Source organism: Mobula birostris, chromosome 8 (assembly GCF_030028105.1).
Source record: "Mobula birostris isolate sMobBir1 chromosome 8, sMobBir1.hap1, whole genome shotgun sequence".
Taxonomy (NCBI): Eukaryota; Metazoa; Chordata; class Chondrichthyes; order Myliobatiformes; family Myliobatidae; genus Mobula; species Mobula birostris.
The window spans coordinates 107,867,910-107,886,129 of NC_092377.1; the positions used below are offsets into that span (position 1 = coordinate 107,867,910).

The following is an 18,220-nucleotide window of genomic DNA, read 5'->3' on the forward strand; positions in this document are numbered from 1 at the left end:
TCTATTTTCTGTTTCAACTTTCAAGCAAGGATCACTAATTTTACTTTTGTTTTTGTATTTGTAACAGCTGGAACAACAAGAACTATTTCCTCAAGGTCACAGTTGTGCTGTCTGTGGGAAGGTCAAGTGTAAACGACATAAGTAAGTTGATTGGGACTGAAGGACTTTTGCCTGAGGTGAAACATGAATCTAGACAAGCTGTGAGTGCAAACTGAAGATTGGGCCCTCATTTTGTATTGCTTTGTCCAACTTGAAGAAAGCCAGTGAGGTGAGGGAAAATGTGCAATGGTGGTAAATTGCCTGTAGTTTGAATGCAAAATAATGAGTAATCCAAAGAAAGAAAAAGCTGAATAGTTATGATGCTGAGATGTGCATCATCAGTGATGTAACCTGGGGTCTTAGGGTGTTTCGAGCCTTTCAACATCAGACACCCTCGTAGGGCAACCCGACTAGGGTTGATCAGCCCTGGCTTGTGTTCCAGTAGCACTGGTCATGGGTCACACCTCTTGATCCATAACTATCTGGAAGCTCTCTCAGCAGCCTCTATGATGGTCCTGATGGCTCTTTTCTTTGCCATCCCCATAATCACAAAGAAACAGTAGGTTTTGCAGGACAAGCACCCAACAAAATAGTCATAGTCATACTTTATTGATCCCAGGGGGAAATTGGTTTTCATTACAGTTGCACCATAAATAATAAATAGTAATAGAACCATAAATAGTTAAATAGTACTATGTAAATTATGCCAGTAAATTATGAAATAAGTCCAGGACTAGCCTATCAGCACAGGGTGTCTGACCCTCCAAGGGAGGAGTTGTAAAGTTTGATGGCCACAGGCAGGAATGACTTCCTACGACGCTCAGTGTTGCATCTCGGTGGAATGAGTCTCTGGCTGAATGTACTCCTGTGCCCACCCAGTACATTATGTAGTGGATGGGAGACATTGACCAAGATGGGATGCAACTTAGTCAGCATCCTCTACATCCCACCTTCAGGCTCGCATTGTGCCGTCCACCCCTGTCTCTGTGGGACTTCTTTACCACTGCTGGTATTTGGCTTTCTTATTCCGGTCTTCTTAAGGAACTGTCAGTTCTACCTTGACTGCCTACTTTGAGGTTTCTGACAGAATTACCATGTCAGGCCTCAGAGATGATGACATCATGAAGCCAGGGATCTTTAATTGCTTGCCAAGATCAACTTTCAGTTCCCAGTCAGATGCCATGGCAAACAAGCCAGCTGGTGATCTGGTGCTGGGCTGAGGCTGTGGTTGGTCTCCAGCTTCAACAAAGGCTCTCTGGATTGACGGAGGTGCCTCCTGTTGTTAATAGCTGAGGAGATATTTCTGCCACTGCGTTCAGCACCTGGCTGTGGGGGAGAATCATACTGATATAAATCATTGTAGTTGTTCTTTCAACGGATTTTACTCAGCCCTGCTAACTATAAAATTGCAAATAAAGTTGCCTTGCCTGCTCCTGTTTACAACAGACTATGTATCTGCAAAGACTGCGTAGATTGAAACATACAGAGGACAGATAAATTGTCAATAAAACAAGATCATTTAGTAGCTGTGGTGTAAGAGTCACTTCATTGAATTGTGTCTCCAGTTTGGGAGTTGCTATGGTTTGCTGTTCTCTATGATTTTGTTGAGGGCATGGATGAAGTGCATAACTATTGCACTTTAAACAGCACACTTCAGTCGTAATGCTGAATTTGCATTTATTTCCCCATGGCATAAAAATTATCGTTTGGAACTGTTCAGTTTCTTTTTCATTGCTGTCACCTTTTTCAAATTCTATCAAAAAAGAAGCTGCAAGAAATGTTTGTGGATAAGATACTTTCAAATGTGTATTTTCTCTTAACAGGGCCACACTGTTGTTGGAAAACTACCAGCCTTGGCTGGGTTTGACGATTAGTTCAAAGGTGGATGCATCTCTATCTGAAGTAAGTTGTTTCACCTTTGTTTACATTCAACAGAATGGTTTGGGTTTTTAGATAACTACGTTATGAAAACATACTCAAGTTCCTTTTATTATTTTGGTTACAATTTCATCTTGAAACATTGTCTGCATGGTGCGAGATGAGGAACTGCTGCGTTCGTGTAGAAACCTGTCTCCAGGACAACATCCCATGCGCCATCAGTCTGCAGGCCATGACACTCAGGGACTTGGGCTAGATTATTGTTACTTTTTTTGAAGTTGTATGTTTTCTGCTATAATGTGCTTCTGTGATTATTAGTGAGTTGTGGTTCTGTGTTTTGCATCTTGGCCCCAGAGCTGTTTCATTCGGCTGTATGTGTGCATGGGTGTATGACAATTACACTTGAACTTGCTTTATTCTTGATAATGTTAGCATTTTGTCTGGTTTTGAATTTGATTACACTTGATGTATACAGAAATTTTGCAGTGGTTACTGCTCATGTTGGCATCAAAGTTGTTAACAAATGCTGAAACATTCTGTAGGATAAGAGTTGACAGATGATTGAAGCCCAAGAGGTGAGGTGAGGAATCGAGTCTGTTGTGACTGACTAAAACTGAGCTGCACAGAAACTGTAACTGGGAAATATCAAAGTCTTCATTAGCACAGCAAACCTCCAACAGGGAGAGTTCAGAGAATCTCACTCTCCTACCACAATTCTTTAAGCTTCAACACAATGATAACGATAAACGAATAACTACAGTTTCAATTGCTATAATCACCTACTTAATTTTATCATTTTGAATATAGTTGGGTAAATTTATGTACCAATATACTTTCAATGGTAACGCATTCCAACTAGCAGAATACTTTGAAAACGCAAACAACAGGAATTCTGCAGATGCTGGAAATTCAAGCAACACACTTCAAAGTTGCTGGTGAACGCAGCAGGCCAGGCAGCATCTCTAGGAAGAGGTACAGTCGACGTTTCAGGCCGAGACCCTTCGTCAGGACCCTTTGTCCTGACGAAGGGTCTCGGCCTGAAACATCGACTGTACCTCTTCCTAGAGATGCTGCCTGGCCTGCTGCGTTCACCAGAATACTTTGAATATTCAATGCTGGTCTATGTTCCTAAGGCCAGACACCCAAAATATACCCCTTTTGTTTCAGTGTTGAGGGACGGTACCGTGAAATTGTAACTAAAACAGATGGCTAGGTGACAAATCAGATGGGTCCTGAACTGTGGATTAAGTGGTAGGGAGACACCTTTAACAATGTGCTAATAGTGGCAACGTTGTCTTTCCCCAGTATAGTTTCAACGGGATAGACTATGTCCCATGCCCACATTATAGGTTTGAGCAGCTACAAAAGTATCAGTTGGAAGTTAACTTGTGTACGTGTTTTATTTCCTAAAGACTGGTTCTCATTTTGGTTTATCCATAATTATGATATCTAAAATGTCATGATTCCAGAATAGAGTCAACTTTGATAGAGTCAACATTGCATTCTGTGGGAGGTTAGTCAGCCACAGTCTTTATGGAATGGCAGAGGGGGGAAGTGACAAGGGAGGCATATCACTCAGTCGATACTTAAAACATCTGTGCCATAATAATGTTTTAATTTGAATGGTGTATGTTAACTTGCTGTTAACTTTAATATTAACAAACATTACATCTTGTCTATGTTTAGATTATAATAATTCACAAATTCATGCATTAACTGCTTAATAACAAATCATAATCACCTCACCGTCATCAGTACTTTCCACTTTCATTAACTCGTCCTCACCTCAATTCCTGTCCCACCACTCGTCATCAATTCATGGCTATATTAGGGATCAGCCTGCCTGTTGAAAGAGCAGTACTGCCCTTCAGACCCCCTCCTCCCCGGCTTCCTGGCTCTACACAAGCCTCCAAACCATCACTCCTGCAAAGCCCAAAGGTAGTCATCAGCTGATCTGACAGTGCTCCATCCACTCTGGCCATTGGTTGATGAAGCTCAATGTGGACATTTGTGCCTTTCCCTGTCACACATCCTAGGGATCCTTCTCAATCAGGATCCATCGGATCAACTGAATCCTCCCTGGGAGTCACATAAGACCAGAAGATATAGCAGCAAAATTTGTCTACTCTGCCATTTCATCATGGCTGATTCATTTTTTCCCTCAGCCTTAATTTTCTGCCTTTCACCCCGCATCCCTTCATTCCCTGACCGATCAAGAATTTATCGACCTCTGTCCTAAATATACATAAAGACCTGGCCTCCATAGCTGCCCATGCAACGAATTCCACAGGTTCACCACTCTCTGGTTAAGAAATTCCTCCTCATCGCCATTCTAAATGGACGCCCCTCAATACTGAGGCTGTGTTCTTTGGTCTTATACACTCCTACCATAGGAATCATCCTCTCCACATCCTCTCTATCAAGGCCTTACACCATTCGATAGGTTTCAATTAGGTTACCTCTTATTCTTCTGAATTCCAGTGAATACAGGCCCAGAGCCATTAAACACTCTTCATATGACAAACCATTCAATCCTGGAATCATTTTTGTGAACCTCCTTTGAAACTTCTCCAGTGTCAGCACATCCTTTCTAAGATAAGGGGCCCAAAACTGCTCACAATACTGTAAGTGAGGCCTCACCAGTGCTTTATAAAGCCTCAACATTACATCCTTGCTTTTAAATTCTAGTCCTCTTGAAATGAATGCCAGCATCGCATTTGCCTTCCTCACACAGAAGCAACCTGCAATTTAACCTTTAGGGAATCCTGCACAAGGACTCGCAAGTCCCTTTGTATTTCAGATTTTTGTATTTCCTCTCCATGTAGAAAATAATAAACCCTTTCATTCGTTCTACCAAAGTGCATGGACATACACTTCCTAGCACTGTATTCTATCTGCCACTTCTTTGCCTATCCTCCTAAACTATCTTTAAGTCCTTCTGTAGTCTCTGTACTCCCTCAAAACTACCTACCCCTCCACTGATCTTCATATTGTCTACAAACTGCACAACAAAGCCATCAATTCCATCATCCAAATCATTGACATGCAACGTAAAAAGAATCGGTCCCAACACAGACCCCTATGGAACACCACTAGTCACTGGCAGCCAACCAGAAAAGGCTCTCTTTATTCCCACTCTTTGCCTTCTGCCATCCAGCCACTGCTTTATCCATGCTAGAATCTTCCCTGCAGTTCCATGGGCTTGTAGCTTGTCAGGCAGCCTCATGTGTGGCACCTTGTCAAAGGCTTCTGAAAATCCACGTACACAACATCAACAGATTCTCTTATTTCTATCCTGTTTGTTACTGCTTCAAAAAATTCTGTCAGATTTGTCAGGCAAGATTTTCCCTTGAGGAAACCATTCTGTCTATGGCCTATTTTATCACGTGCCTCCAGGTGCCCCAAAACCACATCCTTAATAAAAGACTCCAATTTCTTCCCAACCACTAAAGTCAGACTAACTGGCCTATAGTTTCCTTTCTTCTGCCTCTCTCCCTTCTTGAAGAGTGAATTGACATTTGCAATTTTCCAGTCATCTGGAACCATTCCACAATCTAGTGATTCTTGAAAGTTCATTACTAATTCCTCCACCTTCTCTTCAGCCACCTCTTTCAGAACTTTGGGGTGTACGGTACCTGGTCCAGGTGACTTATCTACCTACAGAACCCAAGAACCTTCTCTCTAGTAATGGAAACTTCACACATTTCATGACTTTTGTGTGGATAGTCAGAGGCTTTTCCCCATGGCTGAAATGGCTATCACGAGAGGGCACAGGGTTAAGGTGCTTGGAAGAAGGTACAGAGGAGATGTCAGGGGTAAGTTTTTTACGCAGAGAGTGGTGAGTGCGTGGAATGGGCTGCCGGCGATGGTGGTGGAGGTGGATACGATAGGGTCTTTTAAGAGACTCCTGGATAGGTACATGGAGCTAAGAAAAATAGAGGGCTATGGGTAACCCAAGCTAATTTCTAAGGTAAATACATGTTCGGTACAGCATTATGGGCTGAAGGGCCTGTATTGTGCTGTAGTTTTTCTATTTTTCTATGACCCCTGACACCAGGGACTTGCACCGTACTGCTAGTGTCTTCCACAGTGAAGACTGATGCAAAATACTTATTCAGTTCGTTCACCACTTCTTTGTCCCCTATTACTATCTCTCCAGCATCGTTTTTCACAGTCTGATATTCACTCTTGCCTCTCTTTTACACCCTGATTCTGAAGCAACGTTTGGTATCCTATTTAATATTATTGGCTAGATTTTGTATTTCATCTTTACCTTCTTAATGACATGTTTTAGTTACCTCTGTTGGTTTTTAAAGCTTCCCAATCCTCCAAGTTCTCACTAATTTTTGTTCTATCATATGCCCTCTCTTTGGCTTTTTGTTAGCTTTGATTTCTTTTGTTAGCCACAGTAGCATCATCTTACCTTTAGAATACTTGTTCCTCCTTGGGGTGTATATATCTGTGTCATTGCTGCTCTTCAGTTTTGGCCATCTCCTTCCTCATGTCTCTGTAATGCTCTTTACTCCACTGTAATACTGAGATATCTGACTCTTAGCTTCTTCGCAAATTTCAGGGTGAATTTGATCATATTATAATTACCTGTCCCGCAGGGTTCTTCAACCTTAAGCTGTCTAATCAATTCTAGTTCATTGCACAGCACCCAATTCAGAATAGCTGATTCCCTCATGGTCTCAACCACGAGCTGCTCTATTAAGCTACCTCGTAGGCATTCTAGAAATTCCCCCTTTTGGAATCCAGTAATAACCTGATTTTTCCCAATTTACTTGCATATTGAAATCTCCCATGACTATTGTAACATTGCCCCTTTCTCCTGCATTTTCTATTTCCTGTTGTAACTTGTAGACCGCTACTCACTACTATTTGGGACTCAGTCAACAGTTGCCATCAGGGTCTTTTTACCCTTTCAGTTCCTTAGCTCTATCCATAATGATTCAACAACTTCTGACCCTATGTCACCTCTTTCAAATGATTTGATTTCATTTTTTGACAATGGAGCAATGCCACATGAACTGATGAAAGCTTATCAAGGGTTTAAAGTGGGTGAGAGAAAGGAATAACATCCAAAGTTATCTGCAAGACTTCAAGATTTTAATAGACCAGGCCTTTTGTTCTGCCTGCCTGTGACTTGTAGTCATGCTCGAAGCAGAAGTAGATTTTATTCTTTCCTAAGATTTCTCAGCATATATAAAGATGGCATTTTAATCCAGGATCTTCTCTGCATAGGTGTGATCTGATTGCAGTTGAAGGAAGGAGGGAGGGAAGGTGGTATTGCTGACCCCTGGATGTGCATCAGATGCAAATTTGGTCACTGCCTCTAGCTGCTTTAGCATTGCTTTTATATGGTAATGTTGCAGTTACATAATTTTGTCTCATCCAGAAACTGCATGTATAAAATGTACATTGTAAATTGTAAACCATTAAACAATCAACACAGTTCAGAGTCATTTTCATAAGCAGGTGCTGTCTTTTCTGACTGCACGTCACTGCTGTTCTTAGCATCAAGACAGTATTTAACTATGGAAGATGGCTCAGTGGCTCAGCTTGGCTTTCCACGGGTTGTGGGTGCATCTAGCACAACAGGGGATTTGTTGAGCGTCAGTTATGCCAGCCCCAGGACATCACTGCAGGAATTCTTCATGGGGTCTCTTGGGTCCAAGTGCAAGGTCTTACTTTCTGCCTCCACAGATTGCTGCCTGACCTGCTGAGTTCACAGGAAAGCCCTCCCACCATCCAGGCCATGCTTTCTTCTTGCTGCTGCCATTAGGCAGGAGGTACGGGAGCCACACCACCAGGTACAGAGACAGTCATTACCCCTCAGCTGTCAGCCTCCTGAACCAGGGTGGATAACTTCACTCACCCCAGCACTGAACTGATCTATGGACTCACTGTCAAAGACACTACAGCTCTTGTTTTCAGGACTTGTTTATTTATCATTATCATATTTTCTTTGTTGTATTTGCACAATTTGTTGTCTTTTGCCCATTGTTCATTGCAGTTTTTCAATGATTCTATTGTACATATTGTATTTATAGTGAATGCCTACAAGAAAATGAATATCAGGGTAATACTTAATGACACATACTTTTTGATAATAAATTTACTTTGAATTTTGCACTTTGAGTCTTCCAGCAGTTTGATTTTGCTCCAGTTTCTTGGCTTCAGCTTCCTCATCACTGGTCAACCCTCTTGTAGCAACCTTTCATGAAAGGCAAACAACAGGAATTCTGCAGATGCTGGAAATTCAAGCAACACACATAAAAGTTGCTGGTGAATGCAGCAGGCCAGGCAGCATCTCTAGGAAGAGGTGCAGTCGACGTTTCAGGCCGAGACCCTTCATCAGGACTAACTGAAGGAAGAGTGAGTAAGGGATTTGAAAGTTGGAGGGGGAGGGGGAGATCCAAAATGATAGGAGAAGACAGGAGGGGGAGGGATGGAGCCAAGAGCTGGACAGGTGATTGGCAAAAGGGATACGAGAGGATCATGGGACAGGAGGTCCGGGAAGAAAGACAAGGGGGGGGGGACCCAGAGGATGGGCAAGGGTTATATTCAGAGGGACAGAGGGAGAAAAAGGAGAGTGAGAGAAAGAATGTGTGTATAAAAATAAGTAACAGATGGGGTACGAGGGGGAGGTGGGGCGTTAGCGGAAGTTAGAGAAGTCGATGTTCATGCAACCTGATGGCAGTTCCTTCAGTTAGTCCTGACGAAGGGTCTCGGCCTGAAACGTCGACTACACCTCTTTCTAGAGATGCTGCCTGGCCTGCTGCATTCACCAGCAACTTTTATGTGTGTTGCTTTCATGAAAGGTTTGGTTTTGTTCTCAACTTTTCAGAAAATGAGGTAGGCAGGAGTAAGCTGGTAAAGAGTCAGTATCACGTCAATGCCCTGCAGTTAACCATTCCCGGTGGAAGACTCTAACCACTTGACACTTAGCTTGGGGAAACACAATTTGGAGAGGATTGGTGAGGGGATTCTCTATTCATTAGTAACCTAACTGAGTCTGCCCTAAATACTGTGGCAGCAAGAGGAAGCCTGATACCCTCCTCAGTCTCAAAGCTCCACCAACATCAGAGAAGCCACATAACGTCCAGGACAAATCAGTGCCCTGTCCGAACATTAGTTTGCTCCACTAATGGAATGACTGTGGAGAATACTGTGTGTTTGTGAAGGTGGTGTGGAGAAAGATACAAGGGCCTGTGTCCAGTTTATCTTGAGCAACTGCATGACAGAGGACTCCGATCTGCAGGCTGTTCCCAGGAACACACACACAGATGAACATCAAGTGTTCCTGACAGATCATCAACTCTGTGAAGAGCACCCCTTGCTCTGCCCAAAACCTGGTGTTCTCCCAGCAGATTGAGATGTCCGTGGAAAAAGTACTGCCATCTGGCACATTGCAGGCTGCAGGAGTCTGTGCTGAGGCATGCACTGAAGCTTGGTGCCGCCACCTCAGTGGTTCAGTCGGGGAGGCCCACTGTACGGGTTCTTCCACAACTGGACATGGAAAGGGGTGGGTTGGTTGAGGAAGTCCTTCAATTACACGTAGTAGGGTGCTACCCCAGGGGGCCACGTGAATTGCAACAGTCCTATTGGTTTTAAGGAATATAATAGAACACTATGGAATGAATTGACTGAATGTAAGAATGAAAGGCATTGCATGGTTTATTTGTATAAATAATTTTTATTATGAAGACAGTTTAATTTGACAGACTTTATATACATACAGCGTGCACACCAACACAAACACACAAGCAAACACTATTTGGGACGCATTGGGACCTGTACGTTTTGGGTCAATTAAGTGGGCTGCCCCAATTAGCCGAAGTTTTGTGGAAATAATTAAAAAAAGGTCTAAGAAAAAAGACAAATTGAGTAATAAATTATGTATTTAAATGGATTGGTACAAATTGGAACACTACCAGTCATAGTCATCGATAGAGGAGTTCATCCAGTGTTTGTTGCATTGTCCTTTTGATTGAAAGTAAAGAACAAATCAGTATAGATGCCGGTAATGGATTACCTACATACAATGTTTTTGACAATTGCATCCTCCAATTCTTCATTTTGATTGTTACATTCAAGATGATTGCCAATATCTTAAAATTTTTGTAGTTCCTAACTTGAAGTAGTGAAACATTTCATTTTCACTCCCAGGCGTTTCTTGCATTTCCAAGCCTGAATGCTTGAAACCACAGTGAGCAAAACAGTTCTGAATTGTCCTACTGCACATTTCTCACCAACCAGCCGTGACAAAAGTCACTGTGTTTTGAACACAAACATACAACTGACACTATTTAAAAACTGTCCAGTACCAGAGGGCATGGTTTAAGAATAAGGGGTAGGTCATTTAGGACAGAGTTGAGGAGGAACTTCTTCTCCCAGAGAGTTGTGGAGGTGTGGAACGCGCTGCCTCAGAAGGCAGTGGAGGCCATTTCTCTGGATGCTTTCAAGAAGGAGCTAGATAGGTATCTTATGGATAGGGGAACCAAGCGTAATGAGGACAAGGCAGGAACCGGGTATTGATAGTAGATGATCAGCCATGATCTCAGAATGGCGGTGCAGGCTGGAAGTGCCGAATGGTATACTTCTGCACCTATTGTCTATTGTCTAAATTCAGTGTTGTATCCAATGGCCACACAAGTGAGCATGACTGACACTAATTAGTACCTGTCTGGTAACAGCTTCTTGCCCCAATTAAGTGATATAATGTCTCAAGTAAACAAAGGGAATCCTGGCTACCTGGCAGTGTAGATATAGACTGCAATGAGTGCCATCTACAAATAACTGCAGTCACTGGTCAAGTTTCCTTCAGAGATGCCTTTGAAATATGTGAGTGACAAGGACATTAGGTACATGGGTTGGTCATCTCAAGAGCTCCCTAATTGGACAATGTCTTGAGTTGGAAATGCATTGCTGTGCCTTCATTGCTCAATAGATGGTATGTTTTAGCTCACCACTATTCGAAGTGGGTCATACTTATTTTATTTGCCAGTGACACCAGCCTCTCATAAAGAACTGGTGGGGGGGGGGGGTGAATAAATACTTTTTACATTAGGCTAGTCAGGTTTATAGTCATACCAAAAGCATTTTTGAGAGGTGCAGGAGGAAATGTGTGTCTAGACAAATTGGTTTTGTACTAACCATAGAACTTTACCTTCTGCAGATTCTGGAGCTGGTGATTGAAAACTTTGTGCATCCTTGGTATAGGTAAGAATTGGGTCCCTTCTTAATATCTAAAGATAAAATGTTGCAGGTGCTGGAAATCTGAGAGAAAAATAGAAAATGCTGGAGGTATTTTGCCAGTCAGGTAGCATCTGTGGGAAGAGATAAAAGGAGTCAAGTTCAAGATTTGTCATTAGATGGAAGTTACAATGCAAGATTTTCAAGCAGAAAAATCAGCTGTATTTTTCTGCAGATATTGTTTGATATGCTGGATATCTCCAGCAGTTTCTACTTCCATTTCATTTGTATTTTGCTTGATTTTTGAGAATAAACTGGTTCTGATTTTAATGGTTGAAATTCTATCAAGCTTTCAATTTTGGTTATGGTTCATTTTTGCAATACAGTACTGTGCAAAAGCTTTAGGCACATGTATATAGCTACGGCACCTCCGACACTTGCACAGTACTGTACTTGTCAACATGGAGCGGAGAGTAAATCTGGCAGGAGCATAGGATGCTGGGAATGGTGAGGGTGGGGTGTTGCAGGAGGGATGTGGGACTTGTGGTAGAGAAGGAGTGCCGGGGCAGGGGGTGACATGGGTGCAGACACGCCCAGCCTTGAGACACCAGACGAGGTCATTTGATTCCAAACAACCAGTTTATTGATCATTACAGGATGTCTTTCTGGTGCTTCCTGCTCCCTCTCCTCTACCTTCCCCCTCTCCCAAACATGATTCCCCTGTCCATCCCCCTTCCCACTCTCAGTCCACAATAGAGACCCATATTGGAATCAGGTTTATCATCACTCATATGTTGTGAAATTTGTTCTTTTTTTGTTGCAGCAGTATCATGCAACACATAAAATTAGTACAGTACTATGCAAAAGCCTCAGGCAACCTAGCTATATATCTGTGCCTAAGACTTTTGCACAGTACTGTGTATTGGGTGTTTTTGATACTGATCATTACTTGGGAGCCTGATGTGAGCTGGAATTCTTTGGTGAAGGCTCAGAAATGAAGTCTGATGATGGCCAAATTGGAAAAGTCATAATTAGCTGACAACTTTAATTTAGTACAGAGTGATCTAAATGAGAAGGGATCTCAAACTTGGTTCAAGCAGAGCATTTAAAATAAATTGTTAAATTGGTTTATTATGTTATGTGTACAGAGGAAGAGTGAAAGACTTTTGTGTCAGTGCATTGAGGTAGTACAAGAGAAAGCAATAACAGGATACAAAACCTTGAGTGAGAGTTGCAGAGAATATGCAGTGCAGACAGATGATAAGGTGTAAGGGCTGTGAGCAGGTACATTGTGAGGTTAAGAGTCTTCCTTATCGAACCAGCGATCCGTTTAAAATTGGTCCTTTAAATCAGTACAGAAAGTTAAAAAGATTTGAATTTCAAACTACATTTTCATTTTTTAGATTGCAAACGTGCAGTCAATAATTAAAGCAGTTACTTTCAGACTTCCCCTACTTGCGGACACTACTCACTCTGCAAACCGCCTTTTGCAAAACCTCCCTTCTGGAAAGCGCTGTAGGGCTATGAAGACAAAAAGAAATTTAACACCATTTTAAAAGTTTCTTCCCCCAGGCAGTTAATCTGATTAACTATTCTAGTTAGCCCCCCCTCCCCCCATCTATTACACATGCTGGTATTTATGCAGGATATTACCTAAAATTAGTTTTTCAATTAATCCCAGGGAAGGAACTTTCTTGGATTCTGTCATCTTAAGACAAAAATAGATGACTGAGTATACATCATTGTAATCATGTCAGGCTATAGGTGGATATCATTAACGAAGCCAACAATCTTTCTAGTTGATAAGTAGGCATATTTCCAAGAGAGTGTTAAGGTGAGAGATCACTTTTCTCTGATCTCCATCACAAGCTGAATTTTGAATCACTTTCTTTGGAGAGCCTTGTGTTCTGTTAAACATAGAGAAACATAGAAAACCTACAGCAGAATACAGGCACTTCGGCCCATAAAACTGTCCTTACTTTAGAGCTACCTAGGCTTACCCATAGCTCAGTTAACTTTGACTGCATGTTATGATCAGAATGTCTGAAGGTTTCCAAAAAGAAATAAATGTTAACCAAAAAAATGGCAGGAGTGGTAGCCAGAAGCTGCATTGGCAGTGGCAAAGACTGAAATCTTCTGTGGGAATGAGCCACTTGGACTGCAACAAATCTACACATATGAGTGAGCTATGCCAATCTTTTGGAAGTTTGATCCTCTACACAGCACAGTCAACTTAGTAGGCAGATTGCGTGTCAATTTCTTTTGTAGTAGTATGAGCACTTAAGCTGAGTATGATGTTCTAGGGGTTGTCCATTGGTGGGTCCTCAGGTAGCTGTAGAGGCCGATCCAGGATCTGGATATTTTGGTGCAGAGTGGGCAAGAGTAAGTGGTGGCAATGTATTCCCATTTTTAAGATGTAATGTTGAATCTCTTCAGGCAGATTTTGATGTTATCTTTGAAGATTGCTGACCTTCCTTCATCTGGGAGTAAAGCCTCTGTTTGGGGAGACGGGAGTTGGGCATCTGAATGACATAACCGATCCATCGGAGTTGGTGTTGCATTATTGTGGTGGGGATGCTGTTCATGTTGGCCTCCTCCAGTACGCTGACGTTAGTGTGTCTGTCCTGCAGCTGAACCTCAATTAAAAGGATCTTTAATGGAATTGTTCTAGGGCTCTGAGGTACCTACTGTTGGTGGTCCATGTTTGATATACAAGTCCAGATAACAATTGCATTGTGAAGCATTGGAAGTGACTTGATTTTTCAAAAATCTCTTTTTTTTAAATGCTCTTATGGTATTCCAAAAATAAAAATGAAGCTCTGTTCGATTTGTAGCCCCTTTCATAGTTATTTATTGAACATAGTTGCAAGGTGTGAATTATACTAGGCATTGATTCAACGGAGATCTTCAGTTCTTAATTTAAATTGCAAGCAGTAATCAGTTTTGAATTTGTAAATAAAGAATACTCTTTCTAAAGCCCCAGTAGGAGTATGAACATATGAACATAAGAAATAGGAGCAGGAGCAGGAGTAGGCCATCTGGCCTGTCGAGCTTGCTCCGCCACTCAATAAGATCATGGCTGATCTGGCCATGGACTTATCTCCACCTACCTGCCTTTTACCCATAACCCTTAATTCCCCTACTATGCAAGTCTTAAATATATTTACTGAGGTAGCCTCCACTGCTCCATTGGGTAGAAAAATCCACAGATTCACCACCCTCTAGGGAAAAAGCAGTTCCTCCTCATCTCCGTCCTAAATCTACTCCCCTGAATTTTGAGGTTTTGTCCCCTAGTTCTATTCTCACCTACCAGTGGAAACAACTTTCCTGCCCCTATCTTTATCCCTTTCATAATGTTACGTTTCTATAAGATCTCCTCTCGTTCTTCTGAATTCCACTGAGTACAGTCTCAGGTGACTCAATCTCTCCTCAAAGTCTAACCCCCTCATCTCTGGAATCAACCTAATGAACCTCCTCTGCACTGCCTCCAAAGCCAGTATATCCTTCCTTAAGTAAGGAGACCAGAACTCCACGCAGTACTCCAGGTGCGGCCTCACCAGTACCCTGCAGCAGCATAACTTCCTTGCTCTTAAATTCAATCCCTCTAGCGATGAAGGCCAACATTCCATTTGCCTTCTTGATAGCTTGCTGTACCTACAAACCAAAGTTTTGTGATTCATGCACAAGCACATTCAAGTTCCTCTGCACAGCAGCATGCTGCAATTTCTTACCATTTAAATAATAATCTGCTTTTCCATCTTTCCTTCCATCTTTCCTTCCATTGTGCCTCCTGTTGAGTATGGCTGCTCAAGAGATGTGGTTTGTAAAGTGATGTTCCTTGTGCCTCAGTGAAATGCAGAACAATTGTGTTATGTTAATTGGCCAGGCAACACCAACTAAGAGATTTTGCACCATCGGAACTGAGATCAAGGAAGCATCCATGCCAGATTGATTTTGTAACTTAGTGAATCAAACGTTCACAGGCACATTTACCATGTATCAGTAGTTTGGATATTTGTGTACTCGGAGTTAGCCTAATATATTGGGTGTCTAAGTTCTCTGTCTTCAAGCTGTTAGACCATCCACTTGAATTATTTTGTCCCAACGGAAGTGTCTGAATATTCAGAGGTGTCTTGCCATTTACAGTGTGTTTCCATTGTAAAGATGCAACTCCATGTAACCATTTGTCATTCACAAAATATTGAAATAGATATCATATTGAAATTATATTGAATCACCTGATTAAAACTTTTGATTTTAAAATCCTGGTTCTACGAGTATGGGGAGCCTCTAGTGAGAGTCTTCAGGAGAATGCCTGCTTGTATCATTTTGAACCAGTGTCATTATCACCAGTGCCACAACTCACTGTCATAAAGTTCACCCTAGTGGTTAGCACAACGCTATAACAACTCGGGGCGTCGGAGTTCAGAGTTCAGTTTTGGTGTCCTCTCTACGCAAGTTTGGATATTCCTTCCCATGTCATTGTAAATTGTCTTGTGATTAGGCTACTGTTAAATAGGTGGGCAGTGTAACTTGAAGGGCCTGTTTCATGCTGTATCTCTAAATACAGTAAAAATAAATAAACTAACAAAATCCATTATTGTATCATCTTAAGTCTTTATAATGCCCCCTACCTGTCTCTAAATCATTGATATATTCTGCAAGAAGCAAAGGTGCTTTGTTTTGGCTCCTGAGGCTTCCATTTGCGAATATGCATACTACCAGTGATGACATTTAATCCTGCGACCGAGCCAGTATTGGATTCATTTCGCCAGTTTCTAATGGATATCATGAGCGATTACTCTGTTGACCAATATCTAATTCAAAGGAGCATTTGTGTTAATTGAGCCCTTTTTGTCGGTTTTGCAGGGACATAACTGATGATGAAGCTTTTATTGATGAACTCAGAGTATCGTTACGCTTTTTTGCAGCTGTTTTAGTCCGGAGAGCTCAGAAGGTAAGAAGGAAAGCTCATGACAAAGGATAATTACTTGGGAAGTGTGTCAAAGGATAAAGACAATAAACAAGTGAAACGTGGATTCCTTGTGGCAGTAGAATGCTGACTCCTGACACCTGGAAGCTTTTTCCCACTTACGAGGCACAAATCAAATGTGGAAAGGGTCTCCCTCACTGTAGAAATATAAAAAGTAGTGCAAGAGGAGAGCAAAAAATGAGGTAGTGTTTATGGTCCATTTGGCAGAAGGAAGAAGCTGTTCTTAAAACGCTGAAAGGATGATGATTATGGTAAGCAGAACATTCTGAGCAGTCTCAGTGTATGAAAAACCTAGCCCATGGCTGATGACCCAAATATTGCTATTGAATATAAATGCAAGGATGTAATGTTGAGGCTTTACAAGGCACTAGTAAGGTCTTGTAATGGAGTATTGTGAGCAGTTTTGGGGCCCTTATCTAAGAAAGGATGTGCTGGCGTTGGAGAGGGTTCGGAGGTTTATGAAAATGATTCTGGGATTGAAAGGCTTGTCATGTGAGGAGCATTTGATGACTCTGGGCCTTTACTCACTGGAATTCAGAAAAATGAGGTGGGGGATCTCTTTGAAACCAATCGAATATTGAAAGGCATCGATGGAGGATGTTTCCTGTAGTGGGGGGCGTAGGACCAAAAGGCACAGCCTCAGAGTAGAGGGATACCCATTTAGAATGGAGGTGAGGAACTCTTTGCATTTGTAGAATTCATTGCCACAGGCAGTTGTGAAGATACTGTACCCGTACCTGTGTACTGATTTCTCAGCTGTCGCCATGCTGGAGCTTCCTCGGTCACCGGAGCTGCACATCTCTCTATTCCTGCAGCTTGTTTTGTTTGCGTAATTTGTACTTTAAACTTGGAAACCAATCTCTGCATTAACTATCTTGGTATTCCTACAACCCCTGCCTGGGAATGATTGATGGTTTTCATTATGGATTTTTATGTTCAACTAAATGAGGCTCTGGAGATGTCAGGATGTATTCTTGGCCATCTCCTGTTTTTCCATCAGCAACATCTGCTAGAGGCACTCATCAGGTTCTCGAATGCAGCTTCTGCAGTCTGCTTTCCTCCTTGTTTTACATCCATGTGCTGCCCCTCAGTGGCTACTTGAATTCTCACATATTTATCGAAGACATCCAGCTCACCACCACCATTCTCAAACCCACTGTGGATGCTGAATCATCTTGCTGTTTGCCTAACCTGCACAACTGGTTAAACAGACATTTAGATTAGATTATTAGATTATGAGGACACGCAGTCCTCTTTTATTGTCATTTAGCAATGCATGCATTAAGAAATGATACAATTTGTTCCTCCAGAATGATATCACAGAAACACAAGACAAACCAAGACTAAAAAAAATGACAAAAATCACATAATTATAACATATAGTTACAGCAGTGCAAAGCAATACCGTAATTTGATAAAGAACAGACCATGGCCATGTTAAAAAAAGTCTCAAAGTCTCTCATAAATCCCATCATCTCACACAGATGGTTGAAGGGAGAAACTCTCCCTACCATGAGCTTCCAGCGCCGCAAACTTGCCGATGCAGCATCCTGGAAGTACCCCGACCACAGTCCAACTCTTGAGTCTGTCCGAAAACTTCGAGCCTCCGACCAGCCCTCCGACACCGAGCACCATCTCTGCTGAGCGCTTTGACCCCAGCCCCGGCAACAGGCAATAGGCAAAGCCGAGGATTTGGGACCTTCCCCTCTAGAGATTCTCGATCGCACAATAGCAGCGGCAGCAAAGCAGGCATTTCAGAAGTTTGTCCAGATGTTCCTCCATGCTGCTCATGTCCGTCTCCATCAAGTCAGGATTGTGCACGTCCCCTATTTAACAAATACGATATCAATTCGGAGCGGCCGTGCGCATTTCTTCTGTGTGATCACTGTTAGCAGATCATCTGAGGCTGAACCAGACTGTTTCCTATTTAAGACCATAAGGCATGGGAGCAGAATTAGGCCATTCTGCCCATCGAGTCTGCTCCGTCATTCCATCATGGCTGATACCAGATCCCACTCAACCCCATATACCTGCCTTTTCGCCATATCCTTTGATGCCCTGATCAATCAGAAAACTATCAACTTCCACTTTAAATATACCCACAGACGGCCT

General features: G+C 42.2%; 1 protein-coding gene across 3 annotated transcripts in view; it reads left to right on the forward strand.

Annotated features, from left to right (window-relative positions):
• Nucleotides 1-18,220, forward strand: part of snx14 (sorting nexin 14) — a 172,275-nt gene that overhangs the window by 22,421 nt on the left and 131,634 nt on the right. For all 3 annotated transcript variants that reach the window (XM_072265914.1, XM_072265915.1, XM_072265916.1), the window contains exons 3-6: nt 68-141; nt 1,863-1,941; nt 11,099-11,142; nt 15,985-16,072. In XM_072265914.1, coding sequence (XP_072122015.1) covers nt 68-141; nt 1,863-1,941; nt 11,099-11,142; nt 15,985-16,072 — 285 coding nt within the window. The remainder of the gene's footprint in view (nt 1-67; nt 142-1,862; nt 1,942-11,098; nt 11,143-15,984; nt 16,073-18,220) is intronic.